This window comes from Macrotis lagotis, chromosome 4, assembly GCF_037893015.1.
Source record: "Macrotis lagotis isolate mMagLag1 chromosome 4, bilby.v1.9.chrom.fasta, whole genome shotgun sequence".
In the NCBI taxonomy this organism is placed as follows: Eukaryota; Metazoa; Chordata; class Mammalia; order Peramelemorphia; family Peramelidae; genus Macrotis; species Macrotis lagotis.
Genome location: NC_133661.1, coordinates 158,373,266 through 158,400,505, shown reverse-complemented (window position 1 = coordinate 158,400,505; position 27,240 = coordinate 158,373,266). Strand labels below are relative to the sequence as shown.

Here is a 27,240-nt window from a genome sequence, read left to right as displayed (position 1 = left end):
TAGTGGTGCAGAGCTAGAAACATACCTGGACCTGTTTTGCAATATCTGAAGTCCAGTTTTTACATAATATCATTAGCCCTGATTTCATCTCAGTTCTCAAAATTAAGGCTGTCTTGGCAGAAATGAGATAGACTAGAAGCACAAGATTATGTTCTCAATTGTGGCCAATGTGTTCATTTGTTTGGTTGACTACACTAATTTGTTACAAGGGAGTTGTGTGAGTGTGTGTGGGGAGGGTGGGGGTCTGTGTGTGTTTTGAAGGGGAGAATCCTATGTGGAGTGAGCAGCTAGGTGGAGCAGAATACATCTTTCTGAGTTTAAATCTGGTCTTAATCATTTAGTAGTTGTGTGACCCTGGGCAAATTAATCAACCCTGTTTGCTTCAGTTTCTCCATCTATAAAATAAGCTGAAGAAGAATGTGGCAAGCCACTTCAAAATCTTTGCCAAGGAAACTCAATATGGGATCACAAACAGAAGGACATAACTAAAATGAATAAACAACAACAATCCTAGGAGATGGGCAGATAGTAGTAATGATGCAAAAAATAAGACACAGAAAGAAAAGCATCAATGAAACATTAAGAAATACACAGAAAAGAATAGAAACAAGTTCAAAAGAGGACATAGATAAGCAGAATAAGGATGGATCTACCAAGTTAAATTTGACATATGCTTTTAAAAAACTGTATATATGCAGGTTCATGGTGCCATAAACATACTCATTGCATAAGGTAATAATGTCTATTGATGCATGTTAAATTCATAATAATAACAAAAGAAATTTTTTAAAAATCATAACATACTTGGAAAGAGTAGATAAGGCTACTGATCAAATTAATCTTAGAATATTTTGAAAATTTAATTCATTATTTCTACTGACCATAAATTATTGAGAATTATCTGTCTTTGAGGGAACACGTCTCCATCTTCCTTTAACTTTCTACCATCCCCACTGCTTTGTCCCTGAGTAAATTATTCTGTGTACTTCTCAAAAGTAAGGAAAAGATCTCAGCTCAGGTAGCTGAGTAATTCTGGAGTCCTAAGGCTATCTTTGAGACTTCCCCCCCCTTCTTTCTTCTTCATTCCTTCTTATCCAACTTTTTTCCCAAGACCCTTTAAAAGAAAGTCCATCTAATCCTCACCACAATGAAACTGCAGTTGAAGTTCAGGCATTGGCCACAGCCTTTGGCCACCATGATACTGACTCCAAAAGATTGGTGCTTCAGGGCTGCCAGAGTGAAGAGCAGGATGTTAAAAACAATGTAGGCTGCTAGAATGGCCAGCTTGCCACTGTTGTTAAGCCAATATGTGGAGGTCAGGTGGCGGGGAATCTGTGGCCTTTTCTTGGGAGATGGAGGCTTCAGCCAATTGGCTGCACTGTGAAAATGAGAGAAAGCTTTCATTCACTGGAGAGGGCACCTATTTGTGAGGTAAGGGAGTTCAGGGAATGAGAGAGAGAGAGAGAGAGAGAGAGAGAGAGAGAGAGAGAGAGAGAGAGAGAGACTTAAGAATGTCATGAATAATAATCAAAGTGAATAAACAAAAAATGGATAAACTACAATGGATAATCTAAGCAGTGTATCATCTACAAGGAAGGCAAAAATAAGGGAAGAAAAAAGAACAAAGAAAAGAAACATCTATTAAATCCTTCTGTATGTCAAGAACTTTAGAAATATTATTTCATTTCTTTCTTTTTTTTTTTTTTGGTTTTTGCAAGGCAAATGGGGTTAAGTGGCTTGCCCAAGGCCACACAGCTAGGTAATTATTTAGTGTCTGAGACCGAATTTGAACCCAGGTACTCCTGACTCTAAGGCTGGTGCTTTATCCACTATGCCACCTAGCCGCCCCTCATTTATTTCTTACAAGTCTGGGAAAGATGCTATTATTATTATCTGAATTTTACAATTGAGGAAACTGAGGCAAATAAAGATAAGTGATTTGCCCAGTCCCACAAGAGAAGTGGGATTTGAACTCAGGTCTTCCCTTAATATAGACTTACTACTCTATCCACTATGTTTCCATAAAACATAACCCACAATTTGGGGAAAATACAAAATGGATAATTAATAAAATTAGTAAATAATGGGGCAGATAATCTACAAAGCTTACAAACTCATGAATAAGATGATCTACAAAACATTTAGGGAGATGATCTAATGAGAATAGATTATAATTGTTGTAATTATCAGAAAGTCTTAATTTATGAACCTGTTTGCATTTGGTTTGATAGTTCAGCAGCTGTTAAAAGTATAATGTATCTTTTGAGAAGGAGCTTAATCAATCAATAAACATTTATTAAAAGCCTGTTACATTCTAGGCACTGTGTTAAATGCTTTAAAAATATTATTTCATTTGAACCTCACAACAGTCCTGGAGGTAGCAGCTATGATTCTATCCATTTTATAGTTGAAGAAACTGAGGTGGATGGCAGTTAAGATTAGCATGGGGGGTGCGGCTAGGTGGATAGAGCACTGGACCTGGAGTCAGGAGTACCTGAGTTCAAATCCAGCCTCAGACACTTAATTACCTAGCTGTGTGGCCTTGGGCAAGCCACTTAACCCCATTGCCTTGCAAAAACTAAAAAAAAAAAAAAGATTAGCATTAGGAGGTAAGAATTTTCACTCTGGAATGCCCAGTTGCCCAGGTGTCTTCTAAGGAATGCCAGACTTGGTTCCAATTCATTGCTGGTCTTCTATAATGACCCCATTAGACTTCCCGAAGCTTAGTACTTAAGTTAAGCTCTTAGATGAGCACCCCCTGATTCAGCTGTTAATGCAGCCTCCCTACCCCTAAACACTATGTAATGATATTGCATATGCCCCATATTTATTTGGTATGTTCCCACTCAATAGAGTGTAAGTTCCTTGAAAGGAAGCTGTTCACTTTTGTATCTGTATCAAATACCTAATAAGAGACTTTTGATTGATTAATTGATTGGGCTAAGATAGAATGGCATGCATAAACCCAACACAATAAACACAGAGGGACAAAGAGAAATGATAATTCAACTGAAATTTAGACAGTGAGTGATATGGAAGCATCAAATTCAGGCTGGGGTGAGGGTATTGAGGAGGGACAATTGGTCCAAGGTAGGTTCAAAGGAAGGCAATAATACCTGATAGTTAAATTTTCCTTGACCTCAGGAAAATTGTCTAACTCCTCCTGGAGTTCCTCAAAGGTGATAGAGCCATTATGGTCTTTGTCAGCTGATTCAAAAAGGGCCAGGGTGAGGTCATCCAGCTTCTTTTCTGGTAGGGAGATGGCACTTTCCTTCAGGCAAGACTTTAGCACTATGTGAAGCTCATCTGGATCAATGGACCCATTGCCTGGTGGGGTGAAGTAGGAATTGTTATGGAAAGGAGGGGTCACTCAACACCACAGAAGCATGAAATTAGAGCTAGAAGGGACTTTAAGAATCCATCAGAATCATAATTTCATAAATGAGAAAATGGAATTGTTCAGAGTCAAACCCATAGCTACTGTCCAAGGTATTCACTACTTCAAAACCTCTCACATTTGGAGGCTCCTCACAACATAAATTCCCACAGTGTCCTGGATCCTTCCAAAAATGAATGACAATGACTGCTCATACAATGAGAAGAATTTTGACTTATGCCTGGATTCACCAAGTCTTTCTGAATCCAGGATTTCAGGACTGTCCTCTTCCCTTTCCCATAGATGCCATATTATCCCATAGATGATATATTTAAAGCATGGCTGATAGAACGAGGTGCAAAGGACAATTAATTTAACAACCATTTATGAAATATCTGCTATATTTAAGAAAGGACAGCTATATGGCACAATGGATAGAGCCCTGGGTTTGGAATCAGGAAGACTCAACTTCATAAGTTTAAATCTAGCCTCATACATTTACATTTAATTGTGGGACCCCAGATAAGTCACTTAACCCTGTTTGCCTCAATTTTCTCATCTGTAAAATGAACTGAAGAAGAAAATGGCAAACCTCTCCAGTATCTTCACTAAGAAAAACCCCAAATGGGATCACAAAGAGTTGGAAATGACTGGAGTGACTCAACAACAAAATATTCAAGCTATTCTGCTAGGTGCTGAGAATACAAACTTATTTTAATGACACTTGCCTCTTAAGTAATTTACTTAAGTGTGGATGGGTTTAACAGTATTAAGTAGTTAAAATGTGGGTAGTGATGGGCAAAGACTACCCCACTACATACATGCAACCAAGAATCCCTCAAACAGGTTCCTTGAAAATTATACCCAAACTCATAATTCTTTTAGGGTCTGTCATCTATTCACATTATAGCTCTGAGTCCACTTTTCCCTCAGGCCAAACCAGCAGATTCATAATTTCAAAAAGGAAGCATTTAATGAAACATAATCACAAAGAGGTAGCAGGAATTAGGGGGGATGGGAACAAGGGTACAAAGGAAGCATTTATTAAGTGGCTATTATGTGCCAGCACTATGCTAAGTCCTTTATAAATATTAGCTCATTTGATCCTCACAACAATCCTGGGAGGAAGCTACTGTTAATATTTCCATTTTATAGTTGAGGACATTGAAGTAGATAGAAATTAAGATTATCCTTAGATAATAAGAATTCTGACTCTTTCTATAGACCAATGATTGCTTTCTGCACATGCATTTTCTTGAATTGGCCCCTATGAAATCATGGGCTTCTGTAATGACCCCATTAGCCTCCCCACTCCACTCAACAAAACCCCTGAGAATCTCCAAACCCCTGAGTCACTCAGAGAGAATAAGACAAGTAATAGTTCAAGACTTCTTTCTCTGCCATGGAAGAGTTTGAATAGCTGCCAATTCCCAGGAATCTCCTCCCTTCAGGAGCCCCAGGAATTTTCCCCTCTCTTCTTCCTCCCCATTAGCATAAATCAGCTACAGTCCCCAGATTCAGGGTCCTTACACCCCACAATGTGTGATGCTGTTTGACCCAGCTAAGAACCCTATTACAGGCTATCCTGGCTATCCTGAAGTAGATGAAATTTATTTGAAGGGTCTCTGTTCTCCTGCCATTAGCTTCCTTTCCTATCCACTTTGATGAATCTTCCTACTAAGTACTTGGTGGCTACCTAGGGCCCCCCATTTGGAGCCCAAGGGTGGTCATGGATGAGCAGAATCAGTGAATGACAGCAAGTCAATCAACAAGTATTTTTAAAATTGTTATTTGTCAGATGCTGGGAATACAAATAAAAGTAAAAACATGATTCTTGCACACTCTAATGGGGAGATGTATGCAAACAACTATGTATACACAAGATAACCTGAGGAAAAACAAGAGCACAGAAAACAAAATTCCCCTATTTCCCTCCAAAACTCTCCAATTGGTTCCTTTACCAAAAGATATAGAAAAAGATTAAACCTCAAATGGAAGTAGTTCTAGATGGTACAGTGGGCGGAGTGCTGGGCCCAGGGTCAAGAAAAGTCCATCTTCTTAAGTTCAAATCCAACCTCAGATTCTTCCTAACTATGTGATCCTGGTCAAGTCTTATGTTTACCTCAATTATTCATCTGTCAAATGAGCTGGAGAAGGAAATGACAAAACATTCCAGTATTTTTGCCAAGAAAATCACAAATGTGGTTATGAGGAATCAGACATGACTGAAAATGACTCAACCAAAAGTCTTGGGAAAAGAATCATTCATCCTCCCTGTCTATTCCTTGAAATTCACATCATTCTGCAAGAATTATCACATTATTGGGGCAGCTAGGTGGCACAGTGGATAAAGCACCAGCCCTGGAGTCAGGAGTACCTGAGTTCAAATCTGGTCTCAGACACTTAATAATAATTACCTAGCTATGTGGCCTTGGGCAAGCCACTTAACCCCATTTACCTTGCAAAAAACCTAAAAAAAAGAATTATCACATTATCATCATTATGGCTAGGTCCTTACCATCCACATCATACACCTGGAAGAGGAATTTGAGCTTGTCTGTTGAACTCCCATGAATGAGTAGATTTAAAGCTCCCAGAAGCTCTTGCAGGGTAATGGTGCCACTTCTGTCAGAGTCAAACAGGGCAAAAAACCTCTCTGCAAAGAAAGTCTGTGGGAATCAGAGAGTGTTAGAGCTTGTAGGTTCCATCATCATCATCATCATCATCATCATATTCATATTCATTTTCATCTCATTTCAATTAAAATGAGCATTCACAAAATACTTTAAAATTTGCAAAGTGCCTTACAAATATTATCTTATTTTATTCACACAATGATCCTTGAAGATAGGTTCTATGCTGGTGAAGAAACTGAAGCAGAAAGTAGTTAAGTGACTTGCTCCAGGTCATATAGCTAGCAAATGTCAGACTAGATTTGAACTCTGAACTCCAAGGTCAGGACTCTATCCGCTATATTACCTAACACTTAGGCCTCTTAACTGATGCAAAAATCCTTTAGATCATTGTCCAAATCTGCTTGAATACTGCTATCAATGAAAAAGCCAACTTCTATAGGAGACAGCCAAAATTGTTAGAAAGTTCTCAGAATAGGCAATTTGCCTCCCTTTGGGTTCTATTTTTAGGCTTAACTCTTCTCCTGAAATTACAGAGAACAAATTTTATCTCTGTCCCATATGGTAGCCTTACAGGAAACAAACTGTGAAGTCCATATTAAGGGCCCAGACAACACTGATTTTTTTTTTAAATTTCTTCCTTTTTCTTTGTGTATACCTATCTTTCAAAGGGAGGTGTTAAAATACATAGAGTTGAGATGCTTTGCTCACAACTGATTGGGCTTTCTGGCATTATGTCCATTCAATTCAATTCAGATCCCTGCATAAGAAAATGATCCACTTCCCCATAGATAGATTTCAAGGAAAACAAATAGTGCAAGCTTCATCAGATCACTGCCTCATATCCTAGGCAAGGTTAACCTAGACTCTTACTATTGTTTATAAATGAAAATTATTTAATGGACTTTGGGGAATTCTTCCCTCACAGGTTTGAACATAGGTAATATATAATTGCATATAAATACACATACAAACACACACACATACACACATACATACATACACACATACATATATATTTATATATAGAGAGGGGGGGATAGTATTGGAATAATCTGTTTAAGATTCAGGATTAGTGGCATGGGCTACTTAGGAGACACATCTGTAAAATGTTTAACAATCAATTCTGAAATAAATGTACACAGGATACAATTTTGAGTTCAATCTGCATAATTAATATTTTCTCCATCACTCTCATAACTCTAGATAATCAGGAAAACAGCAAATCAAGTCCTGATTTGTTTTGCTGATTTTGGATAAATTCTCACACTGAAATTTTAAGTAGAAGTTTTAGAGCTAGCTCAGCATAACTTTTTATGTAATCCATATGGAAGGACTACTTAAAAAGGTTGCTCTTATCCCAATGTCTTGCAAAAACAAAAACAAACAAAAAAAGTTACTCCTGGATATTAGGGATATGGTAGCATCAAATTCAGGCTGGGGTGAGGGTATTGAGGAGGGAGAGTTGGTCCAAGGTAGATGTTCAAAGGAAGGCTTTATGGAGGCATAAAGCAAAGACTGACTTTAACTGATCATAGCTAGGTGGTGCAATGGATAGTGGATATGTCCTAAGTGTGATCCCTGTTTTACAATGCCATATAATGCTGCAAATCATGAACAAAGGTCCTAACTGAGCCAGAAATAAAAGACAGAGAGAGGGGTGGCTAGGTGGCGCAGTGGATAGAGCTCCAGCCCTGGAGTCATGAGGATCTGAGTTCCAATCCAGCCTCAGACACTTAATAATTAATTACCTAGCTATGTGATCTTGGGCAAACACTTAACCCCACTGCTTTGCAAAAACTTTTAAAAAATCATCAGCAAAAGATTTATGTCTTCAGCTGGTTTTTACTAATGATCTGGTAGCCTGGAGAGTAGTATATTAGTGACAGCAACTACACTGCTGGGGAGAAAGACTTTATATATAAGACATTCTTAGCTAAACTTGGAGCCAGCAAGGAATTAGGTCTTTTAAAAACAAAGAGTGCACATAGGTTATCTGAATAGAAGGAAGGAAGGTTGAACAAAAATACTGGAAAAGAACTGAAAGAACTTGGAATGCCACCGTTCATGGTCTAAACTAAAAACCTCTGGAGGGCTATATCAGATCAGGATCAAATTATTCCTGACACTTCCAGCCCTTCTAGCAAGGAGAATATCATTATTGTTCCCACATAATAATGATAACAATAACAACAATAATAATAATAATTATTATTATTATCATTATTATATAATGCTTACTTTACAATTGCTATCTTATTTGATCCTCACAACTATCCTGGGGGATAGGAGAAACTGTTATTCCCATTTTACAGTTGAGATCTTCCTGTCTCCTTGCCTAGCACTCTAGTCACGGCATCATCTATCTGCCCTAAAGTGGACGCTTTTCATGGAGAAAAAAAGATCACAAGAGTCTCATTGGTGGGGCCCTGAGCTTTTTTGGAAGCAGTGAACAAACCAACCACTCATTTATTAAGAATTTATTGCTTTTTCTCTGGATGAAATATAAGCTCCACCTTGGGTTTATGGATAGGCACTTGCCTCTTTCACTTTCAATGCTGTCTTGAACTCTTGCAGGTCAATCTCCCGGTCTTCTCCAGCAATGACTTCAAATTGGTGTGACACCCACTCCAGCCACTTAGTATCATCATCAGCATTCATGGCACTGCGGAACCAAAGGGAAACTTCTGGTTTGTCAATGGAAAGAGGACCAGGAACTGAGAGAAGATCCTATTGATCTAAGTACCTTTGCTCTTGCCCCAATTAGGAGCAAGTTTCAGATATAGTTTCTTTTACTTCTTTCTGTTTACAATGAATACTTGAGGGCTCAGAGCTAGAGGAAAAGGAAGGAAGAAAGGTAGGAAAGGAAAAAAGGAAGGAAAGGAAGGAAGGAAGGAAGGGAGGGAGGGAGAGAGGGAGGGAGGGAAGGGAAGAAGGAATTCTTAATTAAGCACCTACTATGCACCAAGCATAATTAATGCTTAATTAAAGCAAGAAATATGAAATCCAGTTAAATGCGAATATCCTTTTCCTTGGGAAGAGAGACTGTCTTTGGTGTCAACTATTGATTTTGCTTATTTTTTTCTGATCTCCTGAATTATTCTTTTTATTTCTTTTTGTTCATAGTGGATTGACCTTTATTTATTTTTTTACTTAATAGTTTTTTCAATTAGATGTAAAGAAAATTTAAAAAATTCATTTTTATAAGGTTGTGAGTTACAAATTTTCCATCCCTCTCCACCCCTTCCCCAAAGCAGCAAGCAATCTGATATAAGTTACATATGTAAAATCATGTTAATCATATTTCCATATCAGACATGTAAAAAGAGAATCAGAACAAAAGAGGAAAACCATGAGAAAGAAAAACAAAAACAGTGAAAATAGTATGCTTAGATCTGCATTCAGACTCCTTATTTCTTTCTTTGGTTGTAGATATCATTTTCCATATTGAGTCTTTTGGAATTGTCTTGGACCACTGTATTACTTGGAAGAGTTAAATCTATCATAGTTTATCAAAACACAATGTTGCTGTTAATGTGTACAATGTTTTCCTGGTTTTGTTCATTTGACTCAACATCAGTTCATGTAAGTCTTTCCAGGTTTTTCTGAAATCTACCTGCTCATGATTTCTTATAAAACAATAATATTCCATTATATTCATGTACAATAATTTGTTTAGCCAATCCCCAATTAATGGACATCCCCTCAATTTCCAATTCTTTGTCACCACAAAAAAGCTGCTATATCTTTGTATTTGTGGATTTTTTTCCCCTTTCTTAGGATCACTTTGGGATACAGATCTAGTAGTGGTACTGCTGCATCAAAGGATATACACAGCTTTATTTCCTTTGGATATAGTTCCAAATTGCTCTTCAGAAAGATTGGATCAGTTCACAACTCCATCCAGAATGCATAAGACCAAATTACTCTCCATAATGGTTGCCATCTCCTATAAAAATGAGAGCTACTTCCAGACCCATAGCACCAAACACCATATGATAGATTCTCCTTATGCAAGGAGATAAATTCACCATATGCAAGAACTCTTGCATATCTAGATCTATATAACATAATGGAGACCTCTCTTCAAAAACAAAATCATTTATATTATGACTCCAGTGTAAACAGGGCCCTGGTAAAAATGGAACCCAGAAAAAACAACCCTCTGGGACTATGGTAAATAAAACTGAGCAAATTATATATAGGAATATCAATCATTAGGGAACTTCTCTTGAAGTAAATCATTCTATGACATGAAATGAAGGCATCTCCTGCTAAGATTAATGTTCTTTTTTGTAAGTCAGCAGAAAAGGGACAACTCCAAATAGAAACATCAGGAAATAATTTTCAGTCTTGGAACTGTAGCCTGACATGAAACACTGCTGAAATGAATTAAGGGTCTTGGTGGTAAAATGAAGAATATTTTAATGATAAGTACATGTAGAAGAATGATGGTCCCCATGGAAAATATATCTACCTACCTACTTGTATGTTCATATATATATATATATATATATATATATAAATAATGTCCATATACATATACACATTTTTGAAAATGGTAGCTGGACCTTTTCCAGACCAGTTTCAAAGAATTAGCCTCTCCCACTCCCTAGAATGCAAATTTCTTTAGGAGAGGGATTGTTTTTATTATTTATTAAACCTTCTTTGTGCTTGAAATATAAGAGAAAATAAAAGCTTATTGAATGCAATTGAATTGCAGTCTGTTTCCAATACTGATTGAGGAAATAGGCTCTAATTCTGTGACTGGTTCCTTAGAAACAATATATAGTTGGATAAGGACAATTCATCAGGTTATGCCACTTTAATTAAATTTATCCCTTAAAAAATATGCAGCAGCCTTTACCTATGCTCAACAAAAAGTATCTTGTTCTGTAATCTAGTCTCCTAAAAGGATAAAGAAATTTTCCCTCCAGGAAGGGTAACTCTTTTTCCAGAATACCAATGATGGACCTGAGATCAAGTAATGCTGCTGAGATTAATAAATTGACTGGGAGACAAACCAAGATGTCATAGTAGGAGGAAATCATACAGCCCAGCCTACTTCAAAACTAACAGTGATCCTAAAAAAGAGCCAGACTGAATAATAAAAAGGACATCAAAGAAGAAATTATAGTGGATTATCTCTATAGATTAAAAATTTGACCTAGGGACAAATGAGTAAGGGAGAAATTATGAAACCAGTTTGGGTTGGAATTATAGACTTATTACCCAGAATCTGAGGTAGGTCTGTAGCACAGAGGTGCCCAGAATGGGTCTTCAAACTAGGCTAACAACTCAAGAAGAATCTTCTAAAGGATAGGTTTAAATCCAAAGTGGTTCTTGACTGGTTCAGCAATGTTGATCACTGGAATGATGACTTAAAAAAAGCTAAAAACTATTATGAGATTAGGGATTCTCAAATCAAAAACCAAGAAGAGGAAAACTTCATAAAGCTTACAAGCAAAGCCTAAAGAAAAACTCAACTTGTCCACAAGATCAATTGGAAGAAATAACACAAGATTTTAAAAGGTAAAAGATAGTATTATAAGCAAAATGAGAATGATAGAGGAAAGAATTGGAAAATAAATTAAAACTATGAGAAAAAGCTTGAAAACGAATTAACTAGGGGCAGCCAGATGTCCCTGGAGTCAGGAGGATATGAATTTAAATGGTATCACAGACACTTAATAATTACCTAGCTATGTGACCATGGGGAAATCACTTAACCCCATTACCTTGCAAAAAGCCAAAGAAAAAAAAAAGAAAGAGAATTAAAAACTTAGACCAAGAGTTACAAAATCTTCCCCCCCCAGCAATAAGTTTCTTGAAAATTAAAATAGACAAAATCAAAGTTAATAACAATGTGAAAAAAGAAATATTAATACAAAGCCAAAGTGTCTTATGTCAAATCAGATAATAGAATGATCATTTAGTAATCATTATATGAGCTTAAAGTGATATCTGAAAAAAGAAGCTAGAAATCATGAAAGAAAACTGCCCATATTTCTTAGAATCAGAGAACAAAGTTCATTTCAAAGAATTTATCCATTATTGTCTGAAAGAAATTGAAAACTCCTAGAAATATAGTGACCAAAATTCAAAGGTTACAAGTCAAATAAAAAATATTGCAACTGTCCTGAAAGAAAGGTCATAGGAAAGAATATAACAATCAGAATCACGTAAGATTTAGTTACTACCACTATAAAAGACATCTTGGAGAACAATATTCCAAAAGGTAAAAGATATATACTTACTATCATGAATACAATTTAGAACTTTTATCCAGAAAAGGGAAATAAAAATATTACAGGGGGAAAAAAATAGATCTTTATTGAAGTGAAGACTTCTAATCATACCTAATGAAAAGACTAGTGTTTAATAAAACTTTGAACTACAAATATGGGAGTGAAGAGAAATATAAAAATTGAGCAATCAGAAATTACAAAGTGTTTATATTCAAATTGTGGAATGATGGTATAAACATTCGTTACAAATGGCAATATCAGTAGGGGTCACAAAGGAAATCAAAATGAAGCATTATGGAGTCTTTCTTTGGTTATATTTTGATGATCTTAAAAAAAAGGAAAGGAAAAAGACAAAAACCTACATAAAGGGAGAAAGAGAGAGGAATGGAACTTAGATAAGGTATACAAACAGAAGACTATACAATTGAATAACATGGCTACCATTATCAATTTACTTGACATTATATTCTCTCAAAGCAATCATTTTGTTTTGTTTTTGTTTTTGTAAGGCAATGGGGTTAAGTAACTTGCCCAAAGTCACACAACTAGGTATTTATTAAGTACCTGAGGCTGGATTGAACTCAGGTCCTCCTGATTCCAGCACTAGTTCTCTATCCACTGTGCCACCTAGGTGTCCCTGGAAGGTGATCACCTCCATGAGAGTCAGTGTGGCTTCAGAAAGGGTAGAGAAACAGTTGCTATGGTGTTTGTTGCCCAACAACTCCAGGAAAATGTCAGGAGCAGAATAGAGGTCTGTATACAATGTTTGTAGATCTGATCAAGGTCTTTGATGCCATCAGTCATGGGGCTTATAGAAAATTATCCAGAGAAGTTCATCAGTATTGCATGTCAATTTTATGAGGGCCTGCATGCCCGGGGTTCTGTATAAAGATGTTCTCGAGAATTCCCAGTCACCAATGGAGTGAAACAAGGATGTATCCTTGCTCCCATACTTTTTAGCATGATGTTTTCAGCCATGTTATTAAATGCCTTCACTGAGGATGAACATGACCTAAAGATCAGCTACCATATGGATGGCAGATTCTCCAACTTGAAAAAGCTACAAGCCGAGACCAAAGTGGAGGGAGTGTTGGTGCATGATCTTCCATTTGCAGATGATTGTGCACTCAATGCAGTCTCTGAAGCTGAGATGCAGCTAAGTATGGATCAGTTTTCTGCTGCTTGTGCTAATTTTGGTCTAACAATTAACACCAAAAAAACCACAGGTGCTCCATTAGCCAGCACCACACTATCCATATGCGAAACCATTGATTACAGCAAATAGACAAGTTCACTTACCTTAGCAGTGTCCTTTCCAGGGAGATACACATGACAATGAGGTTGACACTAACATTGCCAGAACTAGCTCAATATGTGGGAAACTTTGAAAAAAAGTGTGGGAGAGAAGAGGTATTAGACTGACTACCAAACTGAAGTTCTACAGAGCTGTTGTGCTGACCTCATAAAGAGAATGCAACTATGATGGGGTAGACACATTGTTAGAATGCCAGATGTACACTTGCCCAAAAGACTGTTTTATGGAGAACTCACACAGAGCAAGCACTCACAATGGGGTCAGAAAAAGCAATACAGAGACACCCTGAATATCTCATTGGAGAATGTTAAAATTGATTGTTCAGCATGAGAGACACTGGCACAGAATCTCCCAGCATAGCATGCACTTATCAGTGAGGGTGCTGCCCTCTATGAGGAAGGTAGAATTGAAGGAGTTCAAAAGAAACATGACATACATGGGTTTGTAGTACCCACCCAGATGTTCACATGGACTATTTGTGCTCAACCTGTGGTAGAGCTTTCTGAGTTCATATTGGATGGATCAGCCCACAGTCAGGCACACTGTAATTTGTCTCAAATATAGTGATGTCGTTTTGGTCCTGTTTGATAACAAAGGTCAAGAATCAATCAACCAACCATACAATTGGAAAAGGGGTAGGGGTAACATGTATCAACTAAACTGCATTTTGAATGATTCAAAGTGGAGTGAGAAGATCCAAGAGGGGAAAAAAATTCTACTATAGCAACATTATAAAAATGAAAAATTGTGAAAGTCTTAAGAATTCATTGATACAGTAGTCAGCCATGCTTCCAGAGAACTGACAATTTAGAGTGCTGTCTGATAGAGAAGTGATAGCCTTTATATCCAGAGTGAAACAAGTATGATTGGGCATACCAATGTGGTATTATATTTTGCTTGATTAAGCATACCTCTTACAGGGGGAATTGTTTTTTTTCTGTTAGAAGAGTGACAGGTAGAAAGGTCAAAAATGCCTGTTAAATTTTTAAAAATTGACTTTCCGACATAAATCCTGAACTATCTGGCAATATAAATGGGTAATAAACATAGCCATGTCCTTTAATGCAATAATTCCATTATCAGAAATATACCCCAAGGAAGCACTTAAAAATATTATAAGTAGGGGCAGTTAGGTGATGCAGTGGATAGAGTACCAGCCCTGGAGTCAGGAGTACCTGAGTTCAACTCCAGTCTCAGACACTTACTAATTACCTAGCTGTGTGACCTTGGGCAAACCACTTAACCCCATTGCCTTTCAAAAAAACCCTTAAAAATACTTTAAAAAATTATAAGTAGGAAGAGCTATTTACTCATGTAATGTGGATTGGAATTGAAGAAATCATGCAATCATAATCATTGAGTCCACTATAAATTCATGTTATCTGAACTCAGCTGGACCCTCAACAAAACACAGCAATCCTTTTATTCATTCCTAATTTGCTCTATCATAGTCCCCACAGAAGCCATTCTAAATTTTCTCTTCCCAATCTTCCCACACCACCCTTTTCAGTGGTGGATGTTACTTCTTTCTTTACTTTAATGAGAAAATAAAGGTCATTCAAGATGAGTTCACTCTTTCCCCATTCCTGGTTATATCTTTTAACATTATCCCCTATTTTCTTTTCCTCTACTACAATCTCTAGTTCAAAAATTGCTTTTTTCCTTGCTAAAGTCAATCCTCAAATATACTCTTAATCCCATTTCCTTATGTCTTCTCTTCTAAAATTATTTCACTTTCTAATCTTTCCCTATCTATTGCTGTTTTCTCTGTTGCCTTCAAGTTCTCCTTTCCTGCCCCACTCTACCAATATTAAATAAGTCCTAAGTCCTACTCTCATGTTCTTGTCCTTATCATACTCTCTTTCACAATCAGATTTCTAGGAAAAGTTTTCTACAATTTTTTGCCTATACTTCCTTCCTAGTCTAACCCACTTCTTTCTGACATGCTCTCCAAAGAACTGGCTACATTTTTGGTATTTTATTTATTTATTTTGCCAATACATACAACAGTAGTTTTCAAACAATCATTATTTAGCAAGGTTTTGAGCTTCATATTTTTCTCCCCCCCCCAACAGAAAGCAATCTAATATAGGTTATACATGTATAACCTTGCTAAGCATAGATCCATATTAATCATGTTGCTAAAGAAGAATCAAATCAAAATGGGAAAGAAAACATTAGAGGGAAGAAAACATGATACAAAAGATAACTTTAAAAATTTAAAGACAGTAAGCTTTGATATGCAATTAAACCCCATAGTTCCTTCTCTGGATTTGGATGGTATTTTCATAGCAAGTCTTAGAATTGTCTTTGATTATTGTATGTCTGAAATGAGCAAGTCCATCATAACTGATCATCACCTAATGTTGCTGCTAGTGTGTACAATGTTCTTCTGGTTCTTCTCACTTCACTCAGCATCAGTTCATGCAAGTCTTTCCAGACTATTCTGAAGTCCAGTCTCATGTGATTTCTTATAGAACAGTAATATTCCATCACATTCATATACCATAATTTGTTCAGCCATTCCCCAGTTGATGGGCATCCCTAAGTGCCAATTCTTTGCCACTGAAAAAAGAGTTGCTCTAAATAATTTTGTAAGTGTGGATATTCCCCCCTTTTTTGTGATCTCTTTGGAATATAAACCTAGAAATGGCTTTTCTGGATTAAAGGGTTTGCAGAGTTTTATTGTCCTTTGAGCATAATTTCAAATTCTTCTGAAGAAAGGTTGGATCAGTTCACAACTCCAACAACAATGCATTAGTGTCCCAGTTTTCCCACATCTCCAAATTGATCATTTTCCTTTTTGTCATATTGTCCAATCTGATTGATTTCAGGTGGTACCTCAGAGTTATTTTAATTTGCCTTTGTATAAATAATGACAATAATAGCTCTAAGATCTTCATCTGAGAATTGAATTTTCATATCCTTTGACCATTTATCATTTGGGGAATGACTTGTAACCTTATAAATTTGACTCAATTCTCTACATGTTTTAGAAATGAGTCCTTTGTCAGAAAGTTATAAAATGTTTTTCCTGTCAGTCTTCTTTTAAATCTAGGTTGCATTGGTTTTATTTGTGCAAAAACTTTTCAATTTAATGCAATCAAAATTCTATATTTTGCATTTTATAATGTTCTCCATCTCTTCTTTAGTCATAAAATGCTCTTATTTCCATAAATATGACAGTTAAACTATTCCTTTTTCCTCCTAATTGGCTTTAATATCACCTTTTATTCTAAATCCTATACCCATTTGAACATTATCTTGGTATAGGGGGTGAGATGCTGATCTCTGCCTAGTTTCTGCCATATTATATTCCAGATTTCCCAGAAGTCTTTTTATCAAAGAGTAAGTTCTTATCCTAGAAGTTGGAATCTTTGGGTTTATAAAACAGCAGATTACTATAGTCATTTACTATTACTTCTTTTACACTTAATCTATTGATCCATTGATACATCACTCTATTTCTTAGCCAGTATCAAACAATTTTGTTGACAGGTGTTTATAATTTTAGATCTAGTATAGCTAGGCAATTTTATTAATTTCCTTGTTATTCTTGACCTTCTGTTTCTCCATATGAATTTAATTACAATTTTCTCTAGCTTAATAAAGTAATTTGGAAGTTTGATTGGTATCTTTTTCCACTAGCCCAACTGTGTTTTTGAAGAAATTATTTTCTATTACCCAATTTTTAAAGGATTTGTTTTCTTCTGTCACTTTTTGTTCCAAGATGTTAATTTTCTCTTGAATATCTTTTCCCAACTTTAACATTTGATTTTTAAAATCTTTTCTGAGCTCTTCCAAGGAGTCTTTCTGGGCTGGAGATCAAATCATATTGTCCTCCAAAATTTCATATCTAGTATCTCTTCTGTCCTCCTTTTCTGAACATATGTTTTGCCCATTCTTATCTCCAAGGTAACTTTCAATATACCCTGTTCTTCTCTGACACCTATTCTTTTGGGGAGGGGGTTGTTATCAATGTTAGGAACTCCTGGGGGTTGCTCAGTGGACCTAGAGGTACATAATACCAAAGGCTCTCTCACTGAACTGTCAGTGCTGAGGATGTCAGCCACCCAATCCCTGGACCATTGGGAAAAGTGGGAACACCTGAGGCTGTCTCTGAGTTATCTGTGCTGGGGAATACCAGTTAGGAACACCAGGGGATCACCATCTAGGATAGGGTATCTAGACCAGCTGGGCTGTTTGAATGGGGCACTAAATGTAGCACTCTCAGTCTGCATGCTGTGCACCTGATCTGATTCCACATTTGGAAAGTGTCCACTGCAGAGCTTCCCCCCACAGCTGAGGATCTCCGGTTAGTCCCCACCTCATCCTGGTGCTGATGCATTGTTCTCTGTCCTAGATACACTCAAGCACCCCTTGTGACAAACTTTGCTGGAAGATGTTCCACTCTGTCCTTTTAAGTGTTCTATTTCTACAAAATCTCTTAAGAGACTTGATTAATATAATTTCTGAGAGGAAACTTAGGATAGCTTAGGAAAGTTCCTGGCTTCTCTCCTCCATTTTAACCAGAAATCAAAAGTTACTTTTTAATTACCAAATCTAATAGTCTGTTCTAAGTCCTCAACCTCCTTACCTTCTCTATAACTTAGACATTGTTGACATCCTTCTCCTCACGGATAGCTTCTCCTCTCTGAGTTTTCATGACATTTTCTACTTGTACCTTTCTGAGTATTCCTTTGTTGGACCACCATCCATATTCTGCCTAAATGGTTGGTCCCCTAAGGCTCTGCCTTGAGTCTTCTCCTCCTCTTTCATACTCTCTCTTGGTGACCTCAACATTCCCCATGAGTTTAATTGCCATCTTTGACTCCAGATCTACAAATTTAGCCCCAATCATGTGTAATACAGTTCTGCAACACCAGCTATCTCTGGGATATCCCATAAGCATTCCAAATATAACATATCCTTCCCACCTCCAACAATTCCTCTTCTGAACTTTCCAGTTTCTACTAGATGTACCACCATTCTTCTAGTCATTCAGGTTTGCAACTTCAGTATCACACCCAGTTCCTCACTCTTCTCCACTCTACAATCTAATCAATTGCCAAATCTTGCTGTTTCTATATCTATACATCTTTTGTGCTCACTTAACAAGACTACCAGATCAGTACAAGTCCTCATCACTTCACTGCCTGGACCATCACAATAGAAACCTAATTGGCCTTTATTCCATTAGTTTGCATCCTACAAGCCATCTTCCAAATAGTTCCAATATTATTTTCCTAAAGTGTAGGTCTATCCATATAACACTTCTACTCAGTAAATTTCAGTGATTTTCTATCTCTATTATACACTACTCCCTTCTGTATGGGACAGTTAGGTGGTACAGTAGGTACAGTGGGTAGAGTGCTGGACTTGAAGCCAGGCAGAGTCATTTTTGTGAGTTCAAGTTCAGGCTCCAACACTTACTAGATGTGTGACCCTGGCCAAGTTATTTAATCCTGTTTGCCTCAGTCTTGTCATCTCCAAATAAGTTGGAGAAGGAAATGGTAAACAGTTCAACACTAAATGGACATAAAGAATTCTTTATGAATAAGATGATTGAAAACCCCCTTTTGCATACACTAGAATCTAGCTGATCTGCTTTTCTTGCTGTTCCTCATAGATGTATTCCATCTTCCATCTCCATACTCCTGTTCTCCATGCCTAGAATTCACTCTCTCCTCACCTCTTAAGATCCTTTATTGCCTTCAAAATTCAATTCTAATACCATTTTTCATCTGAACCCTTTCTTGATTCCCCAACCACTAGGGTACTTCCCAACCAAATATTTTTTTTAATTTTTATTAAAGATATTATTTGAGTTTTACAATTTTCCCCTAATCTTGCTTCCATCCCCCACCCCCACCCCACAGATAGCACTCCGTCAGTCTTTACTTTGTTTCCATGTTGTACCTTGATCCAAATTGGGTGTGATGAGAGAGAAATCATATCCTTAAAGAGAACAGAATTCTCAGAGGTAACCAGATCAAACAATAAGACATCTGGGGTTTTTCCCCCAATTAAAGGGAATAGTCCTTGTACTTTGTTCAAACTCCACAGCTCCTTATCTGGATACAGATGGTACTCTCCTTTGCAGACAGCCTAAAATTGTTCCCAATTGTTGCGCTGATGGAATGAGCAAGTCCTTCAAGCCAACCAAATATTTTTTAAATATTTTGAGAAAGATAAAGACAAAGAGAGACAAAGACAGGAAGACAAATGACAGAGAGGGGGAATGCAGAAAGAGAGAGAGGAGGGAGCAGAGAAAGAGAAGAAAGAGAAAAAGACACTTGGAAAGATTGTCAGACCTGAGCTTTAGGAAAGCTAAAATATATAATAAGGAAGAATAAAAGGAGATAAATCTGGGAAGATGGGGTAAAGTCATATTGAAAAAGGTTTTAAATGTCAGAGAAGTTTATATTTCATCCTAAAGACAAGAATACACTAACATTTTTTGAGAAGGGGAGTGATTTTCTCAGTTTGATAGCTGTGTGGAGGATGGTTTAGAGAAGGAAAATACTGGAGGCAGGTAAAGTGGAGCCATTTAAGGGGTGAAAGACAGATGGATGTGGAGATGGAATTAAAACTTGAAAATTGAATGAATATGGGGGAGGGAAGTGAAAGTAAAGAGGAGAGGGTGGTTCTGGGTTGTAAGCCTGAATGACTGGAAGAAAATTGTGAAGTTAGTAGGGAAAATTGTGAAGTTAGTAGGAAAAGTGACTTTAGGAGGAAATATGAGTTCTGTTTTTGGACATGTTGAATCTAACTTTGTTGCTATAATGCTAATGTCCCTAAATGTCAGAGAAACTAACCCAAGATGAGAAAGCTGCAGATTGTTAGGAAGGGAAAATGTCAGAATTTCCCATGATCTGTTTTCCATCCATCATCCTTTCACAGTGTTAGTTGCCTAAGTATAACAGAGATTAGTCCAAGATAGGGAAAGCATCAAATATTAAGAAGGTAGAAAAATCGTCTAGAATTTCTCCCCATCTGTTATCCTTCACCCTTGCTCCATCAAGCCTAAACCCAGAGAACCCTTCAGAATGGAGGGGCATATTCAAAGAACCCAACTTTCCTCAATGGATTCTAGCTCTAGGCAATGATTAGCCTAATTCATAATAAGATGAAAATCCGGGTCTGGTTTAGGAATCTACAAAAGTCTTTAAAAATTCCCTTCTTTGCAACCATAAAAGTACTTAAGGAAAATTGCATATCTCTAAATGCATGCATCAGTAAAAGAAAGAAAGAAAGAGTGGATCAATGAATTGAACTTAGAAACTAAAAAAAAAAAATCTAGAAAAAAAAAGAATTTAAAATGCCCAATTAAACACCAAAATCGAAAGCCTGAAAACCAAAGGAGAGATAATTTATTAAATGTAAAAAAAAAAACATTGAACTAGCAAATAAAACAGGATCTTATTTTGTGAAGAAAAAAATAGATAAACAATTGGATAATTTAAAAAAAAAGAAAGAAAAAACCAAATTATCAGTTTTAGAAATGAAAAGAGTGAATGTGCCACCAATAAATATGAAATCAAAGCAATTATATGAAATTATTTTGCCCAATTATATGCCTGTAAAACTGACAATCTAAATGAAATGGATGGATATTTTTAAAAATATAAACTACTGAGATTAACTGAAGAAAAAGAATACCTAAATGAATCTATTTTAGAACAAGCCATAAATGAGTTTCCTAAGAAAAGAACATCAGGACTATATAGATTTACAAGTGAATTGTACCAAACATTTAAAAAATTATTAATTAATATTAATAATATATAAATTATTTGAAAAAATAATTTTTTAAAAAACTATTTACAAAATTTAAAAAAATCCAACTACTTTTTTTTAACTCAAATATGGTTCTGATACCTAAACCAGGGAGACTTAAAACAGAGCAGGAAAATTACAGATCAATTTCCTTAATGAATATCAATGAAAAAAAAGTTAAACAAAACACTAGCAAGGAAATCACAGCAATAATACAAAGAAAATACACTATGGCCATGAAGTATTTATACCAGCAGTGCAGAGGTGGTTTGATATTAGGAAAACTATCAGCATTATTGACCATGCCAATAACAAAAGCAACAAAAAAAATCGTATGATTATTTCAATTGATGCAGCAAAACTTTTAATTAGATATAAAAGATATATAGGTATCAACAGAATCTTTCTTAAAATGATAATTAGCACATATCTAAAACCAAGAACAAACAGAAACCTATTCAATAAGATAAAGGGTGATGCTAGGATGTTCATTATCACCACTATTATTCGATATTGTTCCAGAAATTTTGTAGTAACAAGACAAGAAAAAAAAAAATAAGAGGAATAAAAAATAGGCAATGGGGAAACAAAATTATCACTATTTTCAGATGATATGATGTTATACTTAGAGAAACTTGATCATCAACTAAAAGCAGGTTGAAACAATTAACTTTAGCAAAGTTGTAGGATATAAAATAAACCCACATAAATAATCAGCATTTCTATATTTTGCTAACAAACCCATTGGAAGAGAAATAGAAAGAGAAATTTCATTTAAAATTTCTGCAGGGATGGCTAGGTGGCGCAGTGGACAGAGCACCAGCCCTGGAATCAGGAGTACCTGAGTTTAAATCCAGCCTCAGGCACTTAATAATTACCTAGCTGTGTGGCCTTGGGCAAGCCACTTAACCCCATTGCCTTGCAAAAACCTAAAAATAAATAAAAAATAAATAAAATAAAATAAAATTTCTGCAAACAATGTACCTGAAAGTCTATCTGCCATGATAAAGCCAGGGTCTATATGAACAGATTTACGAAATCCCTTTCACACATATAAAGACAGATCTAGACAATTAGAGAAATGTTAATTGCTCATGGGGAGGCTGAGTCAATAAAATTACAAAATGACAATGTTACCTAAGTTAATTTACTTATGCAATGCTATACCATCCAAACTTCCAAAGGATTATTTTTATAAAGCTAGAAAAGATAATTACAAAATTCATCTGGAAGAACAAAAGATCAAGAATATCAACTTTAAAATGTAAAGAAAGGCAATCTAGCAATACCAGATTTCAAACTATATTGCAAGGAAGTAATGGGGAAACAATGTGGCACTGGCTAAGAAAGTGGCAGAGCTAAAGAAAAAATTAGATATACAAAACACAGTATTAAATGACCATATTATTCTAGTGTTGGGCGAATCCAAGAATCCAAGCTTTGGAGACAAAAGCTCACAATCAAAAGAAAAAGCTAGAAAAACTGGCAAAGCATTTTGGCAGAAATTAGTCATAAACCAATATCTCACACTACATTCCAAGATATGGTAAAGATATATAAATTATTTAGACAAATAGTAGATTAGGGAAGCATGAAAAAATGGATCTGATATATGCATAAGGGAAAAGTTTATGATCAAATAAGAAAAAGAGAGAAGATCATGGGGAGTAAAATGACTAATTTTGATTACAAGAAATTATAAAGATTTTGAACAAATAAAACTAATATAACCAAAATAAGAAGGAAAACAGGCAACTGGGAATAAAATTTCAGAGCAAGTTTTTCTGATAAAGGTCTAATTTCTCAACTATATAGGTAACTAAACCAAATTTTTAAAAATTCAAGCCATTCTCCCATTAAAAAATGAACAAATGTCATAAACAGGCAGTTTTCAGAAGTAACCAAAGCTATAAATAGACACATTTTTTTTTTTAGTTTTTGCAAGGCAAACAGGGTTAAGTGGCTTGCCCAAGGCCACACAGCTAGGTAATTATTAAGTGTCTGAGATGGGATTTGAACCCAGGGACTCCTGACTCCAAGGCCGGTGCTTTATCCACTACGCCACCTAGCCACCCCGACACATTTTTAAAATGCTAAAATTACTATTTATTAGGGAAATGCAAATAAAAACAACTCAGAGATACCACCTCACACCTATCAGATTCGTAACATGACAGAAAAATAAAATGACAAACTGGGGAGAAGATGTGGAAAGATTGGGATAATAAAACCCTATTCGTGGAGTTGTGAATGTGTCTCATTTTTCTGGAGATTAATTTGGAACTATGTCCAAAGGGCTATAAAACTGTGCATATCCTTTGACACAGCAATATCACTTCTAGAGCTGTGCCCCAAAGTGATCAAAGAAAAGGGAAAAGAACCTATTTGTGCAAAAACATTTATAGAACTCTCTACCCATCAACTATGGAATGGCTAAACAAATGGTGGCATATAATTGTGACAGACTACTAAGATGCTAAAGGAAATAGCAAACAAAATGGTGAGAAGAAAATCCTGGGAAGAATGATATGAAGTCATATAAAGTGAAGTGAGCAAAACAAAGAGAACAATGTATCACAGTAACAGCAATATTATAAAAATGATCAACTGTGAAAGACTGGATTACTCTGATTAAGACAATGATCTAAGATAATTCTGAAGGATCCATAATGAAAAATTCTATCCATCTCCAGAGTGAAGGGATGGAAAAACTTAATTTTTCTTTGGTCTTCTTTGTGTGTGTGTGTGTGATTTCTTTTGCAACATCATTAATGTGGAAATATGTTCTGCATGACTTCACATATATAAATAATAGTTTATTGCTTACCTTCTCAAATGGTTAGAGGAAGAGAATTTGGAACTTAATTTTTTAAATGAATGTCAAAATATTTATTTTATAAATTACAAATTACAAAATATTTGTAACTGATAAATATTTCATGAAATAAAAAAATATAAAAATTGTAAACCAGGAAGTTTTTCAGATATGGTCAGCATTCTTCTCAGTATTATATTATAGAATTTAGAACTGGAAATAGGCTATAATGATCTTGGGATCCTAGGAACTTATATCTAGAGCTGGAAGGCTATCTTAGAGGTCATCCACTTCAGTCACTTATATTTTATAACAAGTGCTAGGGCTGTGATTTCAACTCAGACATCCTGAATCCAAATCTAGTTCTCCTTATGACTTAAGCTGACCTCCCTCACCTTAAAGAATATGAAACTAAGATTTGGAGAGAACAAGGGATTTGCTCAAGATTGTACAGGTAGTAGGTGATAGAGATGAAATTCAATTCCAAGTCTTTTGAAGGATATAGAAGAAAATTAATAGCCAGAGTTGTCAGGACGTTTCTCTACAGACTAGTCCAGGGGTAGAGTGACCAAAGGCCAAAGCCTTTTTGTTCCCAATTGTACCAACCCCTTCACACACATATCAGATCCCTAAAATAAAATGGTCCATCTATCTTAAATAATTTAAGAGGTCAAAAAGGTTTCCTGATCCCATTACTTTCCAGAAATTCTTTATTAACTTCCTCTTGTCATAATGGCTAACATTCTATCAATTATTACTCTGCCTTTGAACAGCTACACTATTATGAATTGGCAAAACATAAAAAGTAAAAATTAACAAACCCCAAGAGGATTAAGGTGGCTAAGGGGTTTTTTAAATCACACCTGCCTACCCTGAGAATATGAGAGTTTTGATATGCATGGTGGGGAAAAAATAGTAAATACAATGAGGAAAAAGTGCATCATAAGATTTAGAATTAGAAGGTATTGCAGAGATCAAATCCAACCCTCTTATTTAACAAAGAGAAAATGAAGACCCAGTAAGGCAAAATGATTTGCCCAAGGCCTCATAGGTAGTAAGCAACAGAGTTAGTATTCAAACTCAAATCTTATGATTCCATGTTCTTTCCATTCTATGTGAGTGGGCTTAGGATGATTAGAAGGAATGTGGCACCAAGAGCCACAAAGGGGAATATAAAGAAGTAGGAAGGTATCTAAGGAAGAGTTTGCCAACTTTGAAATTTTTCTGAGGACACACACACACACACACACACACACACACAAACATTTAGTAAGTTTCCTCTTTTCCCCATCTACCTGGTTTCCCCAAATCTCTAGCCTACCTGTATCACAGAAAATGCATCTAAAACGATTTTAACACTTACATTATGCTCTCCATGGTTTCCAGTTCTGGTTGGTCCACTTTTGTATCCACGCTGATTTTTTCTCCCTAAACTCTACTGATATTACATCTGTGAGTTTTTATATTTTTGTGACAAATAAGGAAGATGTACTGCTGATCTCTGAACCAAATTTTCTTGCCAACTGACACACCCTCAATTTCTTCAGAAATCTACTGGCTACCAAGTGGTTTGGCTGCTTTCACATTGTGCTTCCAAGAAGTCCATTTCATTGTTTGGGGATGGAGTTGGAAGAGGACTCTCATTCAGATGGAAGTCATTGCTCATTTACCTTTTTTCCTGTTTATAAACTGTTCCCAAAATCCAAGATCTGGGTTTACAAAGATTCAAATAGTTTTCTTTGGCTCTTGTCTTCACCCAGGGTGACCTCAGGGATCTTCACACTTTCACTAATTTGGCCCTCACTTGGAACTCTTCCCAAGGAACATCAGAATATATATACACACATATATACATATACTCATACATACACTAATATATACATATATATATATATATATATATATATATATATATATACATCTATATGTGGGGAGGTATAGATAGATACAGAGAGACAGAAAAACAGAGAGAAAGAGAAAGAGATTCTTTTAGTTGGAGAGTGTGACAAGTCACACTCATACAAAGGGCAGCTAGGTGGTGCAGTGGATAAAGCATAGGCCCTGGAGTCAGGAGGACCTGAGTTCAAATCTGACCTCAGACACTTAATAATCACCTACCTGTGTGACCTTGGGCAAGTCACTTAACTCCATTGCCTTGCAAAACAAAAAAAAAATCACACTCATCCCAAAGTCTTTGAACCTCATTGAGAAAAGGCTAGTCTTGCTAAACGGAAAGATAAAGATGGCTGAGGTAACTTCTGCAAAGAATAAGAGACTGACAAATTCAAAGAACTTCTCCCAGAAACTATAGAAAATTATTCTTTAATCATTTCTCTTGAATATCTCCTCACCTCCTCCCTGGAGACCAAATCAACAGAAGGACTGAAATGAACAAACAATAAACAACAACAAAATTAATATGTTATTTTCTAAGTCCATATGAACCCACGGGAATGCTTAAGTATATTTTAGAGGTCCCATTTCTTTTCTAATATTAGTAATAGTAAATAATAATAGTAAAAAGATGATTGCACAAGAATCTGCCAGTCTATTATACACAACTTGCTATTCCTTTCAAAATAATTGAACTTGGCATTACTGCTCTACATCAGGGCTCTATTTCTTGCTCCCCTAGCTCTAGTTCCTACACAGTCTTTGGCTTCCTCTGCCTGGTTCCAGAAATCTTTTATATGTTCCCTGTACAAAGAAAGGACAGGGGGTGGCTAGATGGTGTAGTGGATAAAGTACCAGCCTTGGAGTCAGGAGTACTTGGGTTCAAATCTGGTCTCAGACACTTAATAATTACCTAGCTGTGTGGCCTTGGGCAAGCCACTTAACCCCATTTGCCTTGCAAAAAAAAAACTAAAAGAAAAAAGGAAAGGACAGAGTCTAGGCTTGCTCTTCTACATTGAGGTTCCATCTTTTGCTGCTACTTGACTTAGCATGTGATCCCCTTGGTTTGTCCATCCAACAACTTGTCCAGGTGAGGAGCCTGAAGAGAGATGAAGAGATTTGCCCCAGGTTACACAACTAGTGATTGGCAAGGTGAAGATCTGAACTAAAACTAGTTGTCT

The 27,240-nt window shown here is 36.2% G+C and overlaps 1 protein-coding gene across 2 annotated transcripts in view; it reads right to left on the bottom strand.

Moving 5' to 3' along the window:
• NOX5 (NADPH oxidase 5) overlaps positions 1-25,727 on the bottom strand; it is a 60,211-nt gene extending 34,484 nt beyond the window's left edge. Inside the window, exons 1-5 of one of the 2 annotated variants that reach the window (XM_074234496.1) lie at positions 25,530-25,727; positions 8,551-8,674; positions 5,895-6,045; positions 3,117-3,327; positions 1,144-1,378 (exon numbers count right to left, since the gene is read on the bottom strand). In XM_074234496.1, coding sequence (XP_074090597.1) covers positions 1,144-1,378; positions 3,117-3,327; positions 5,895-6,045; positions 8,551-8,674; positions 25,530-25,543 — 735 coding nt within the window. In that variant the 5' untranslated portion in view covers positions 25,544-25,727. Of the gene's footprint in view, positions 1-1,143; positions 1,379-3,116; positions 3,328-5,894; positions 6,046-8,550; positions 8,675-13,556; positions 13,785-25,529 lie in introns of those variants that run through there. The other variant, XM_074234495.1, reaches the window with a different exon arrangement.
• Between the last annotated feature and the right edge of the window lie 1,513 nt (positions 25,728-27,240).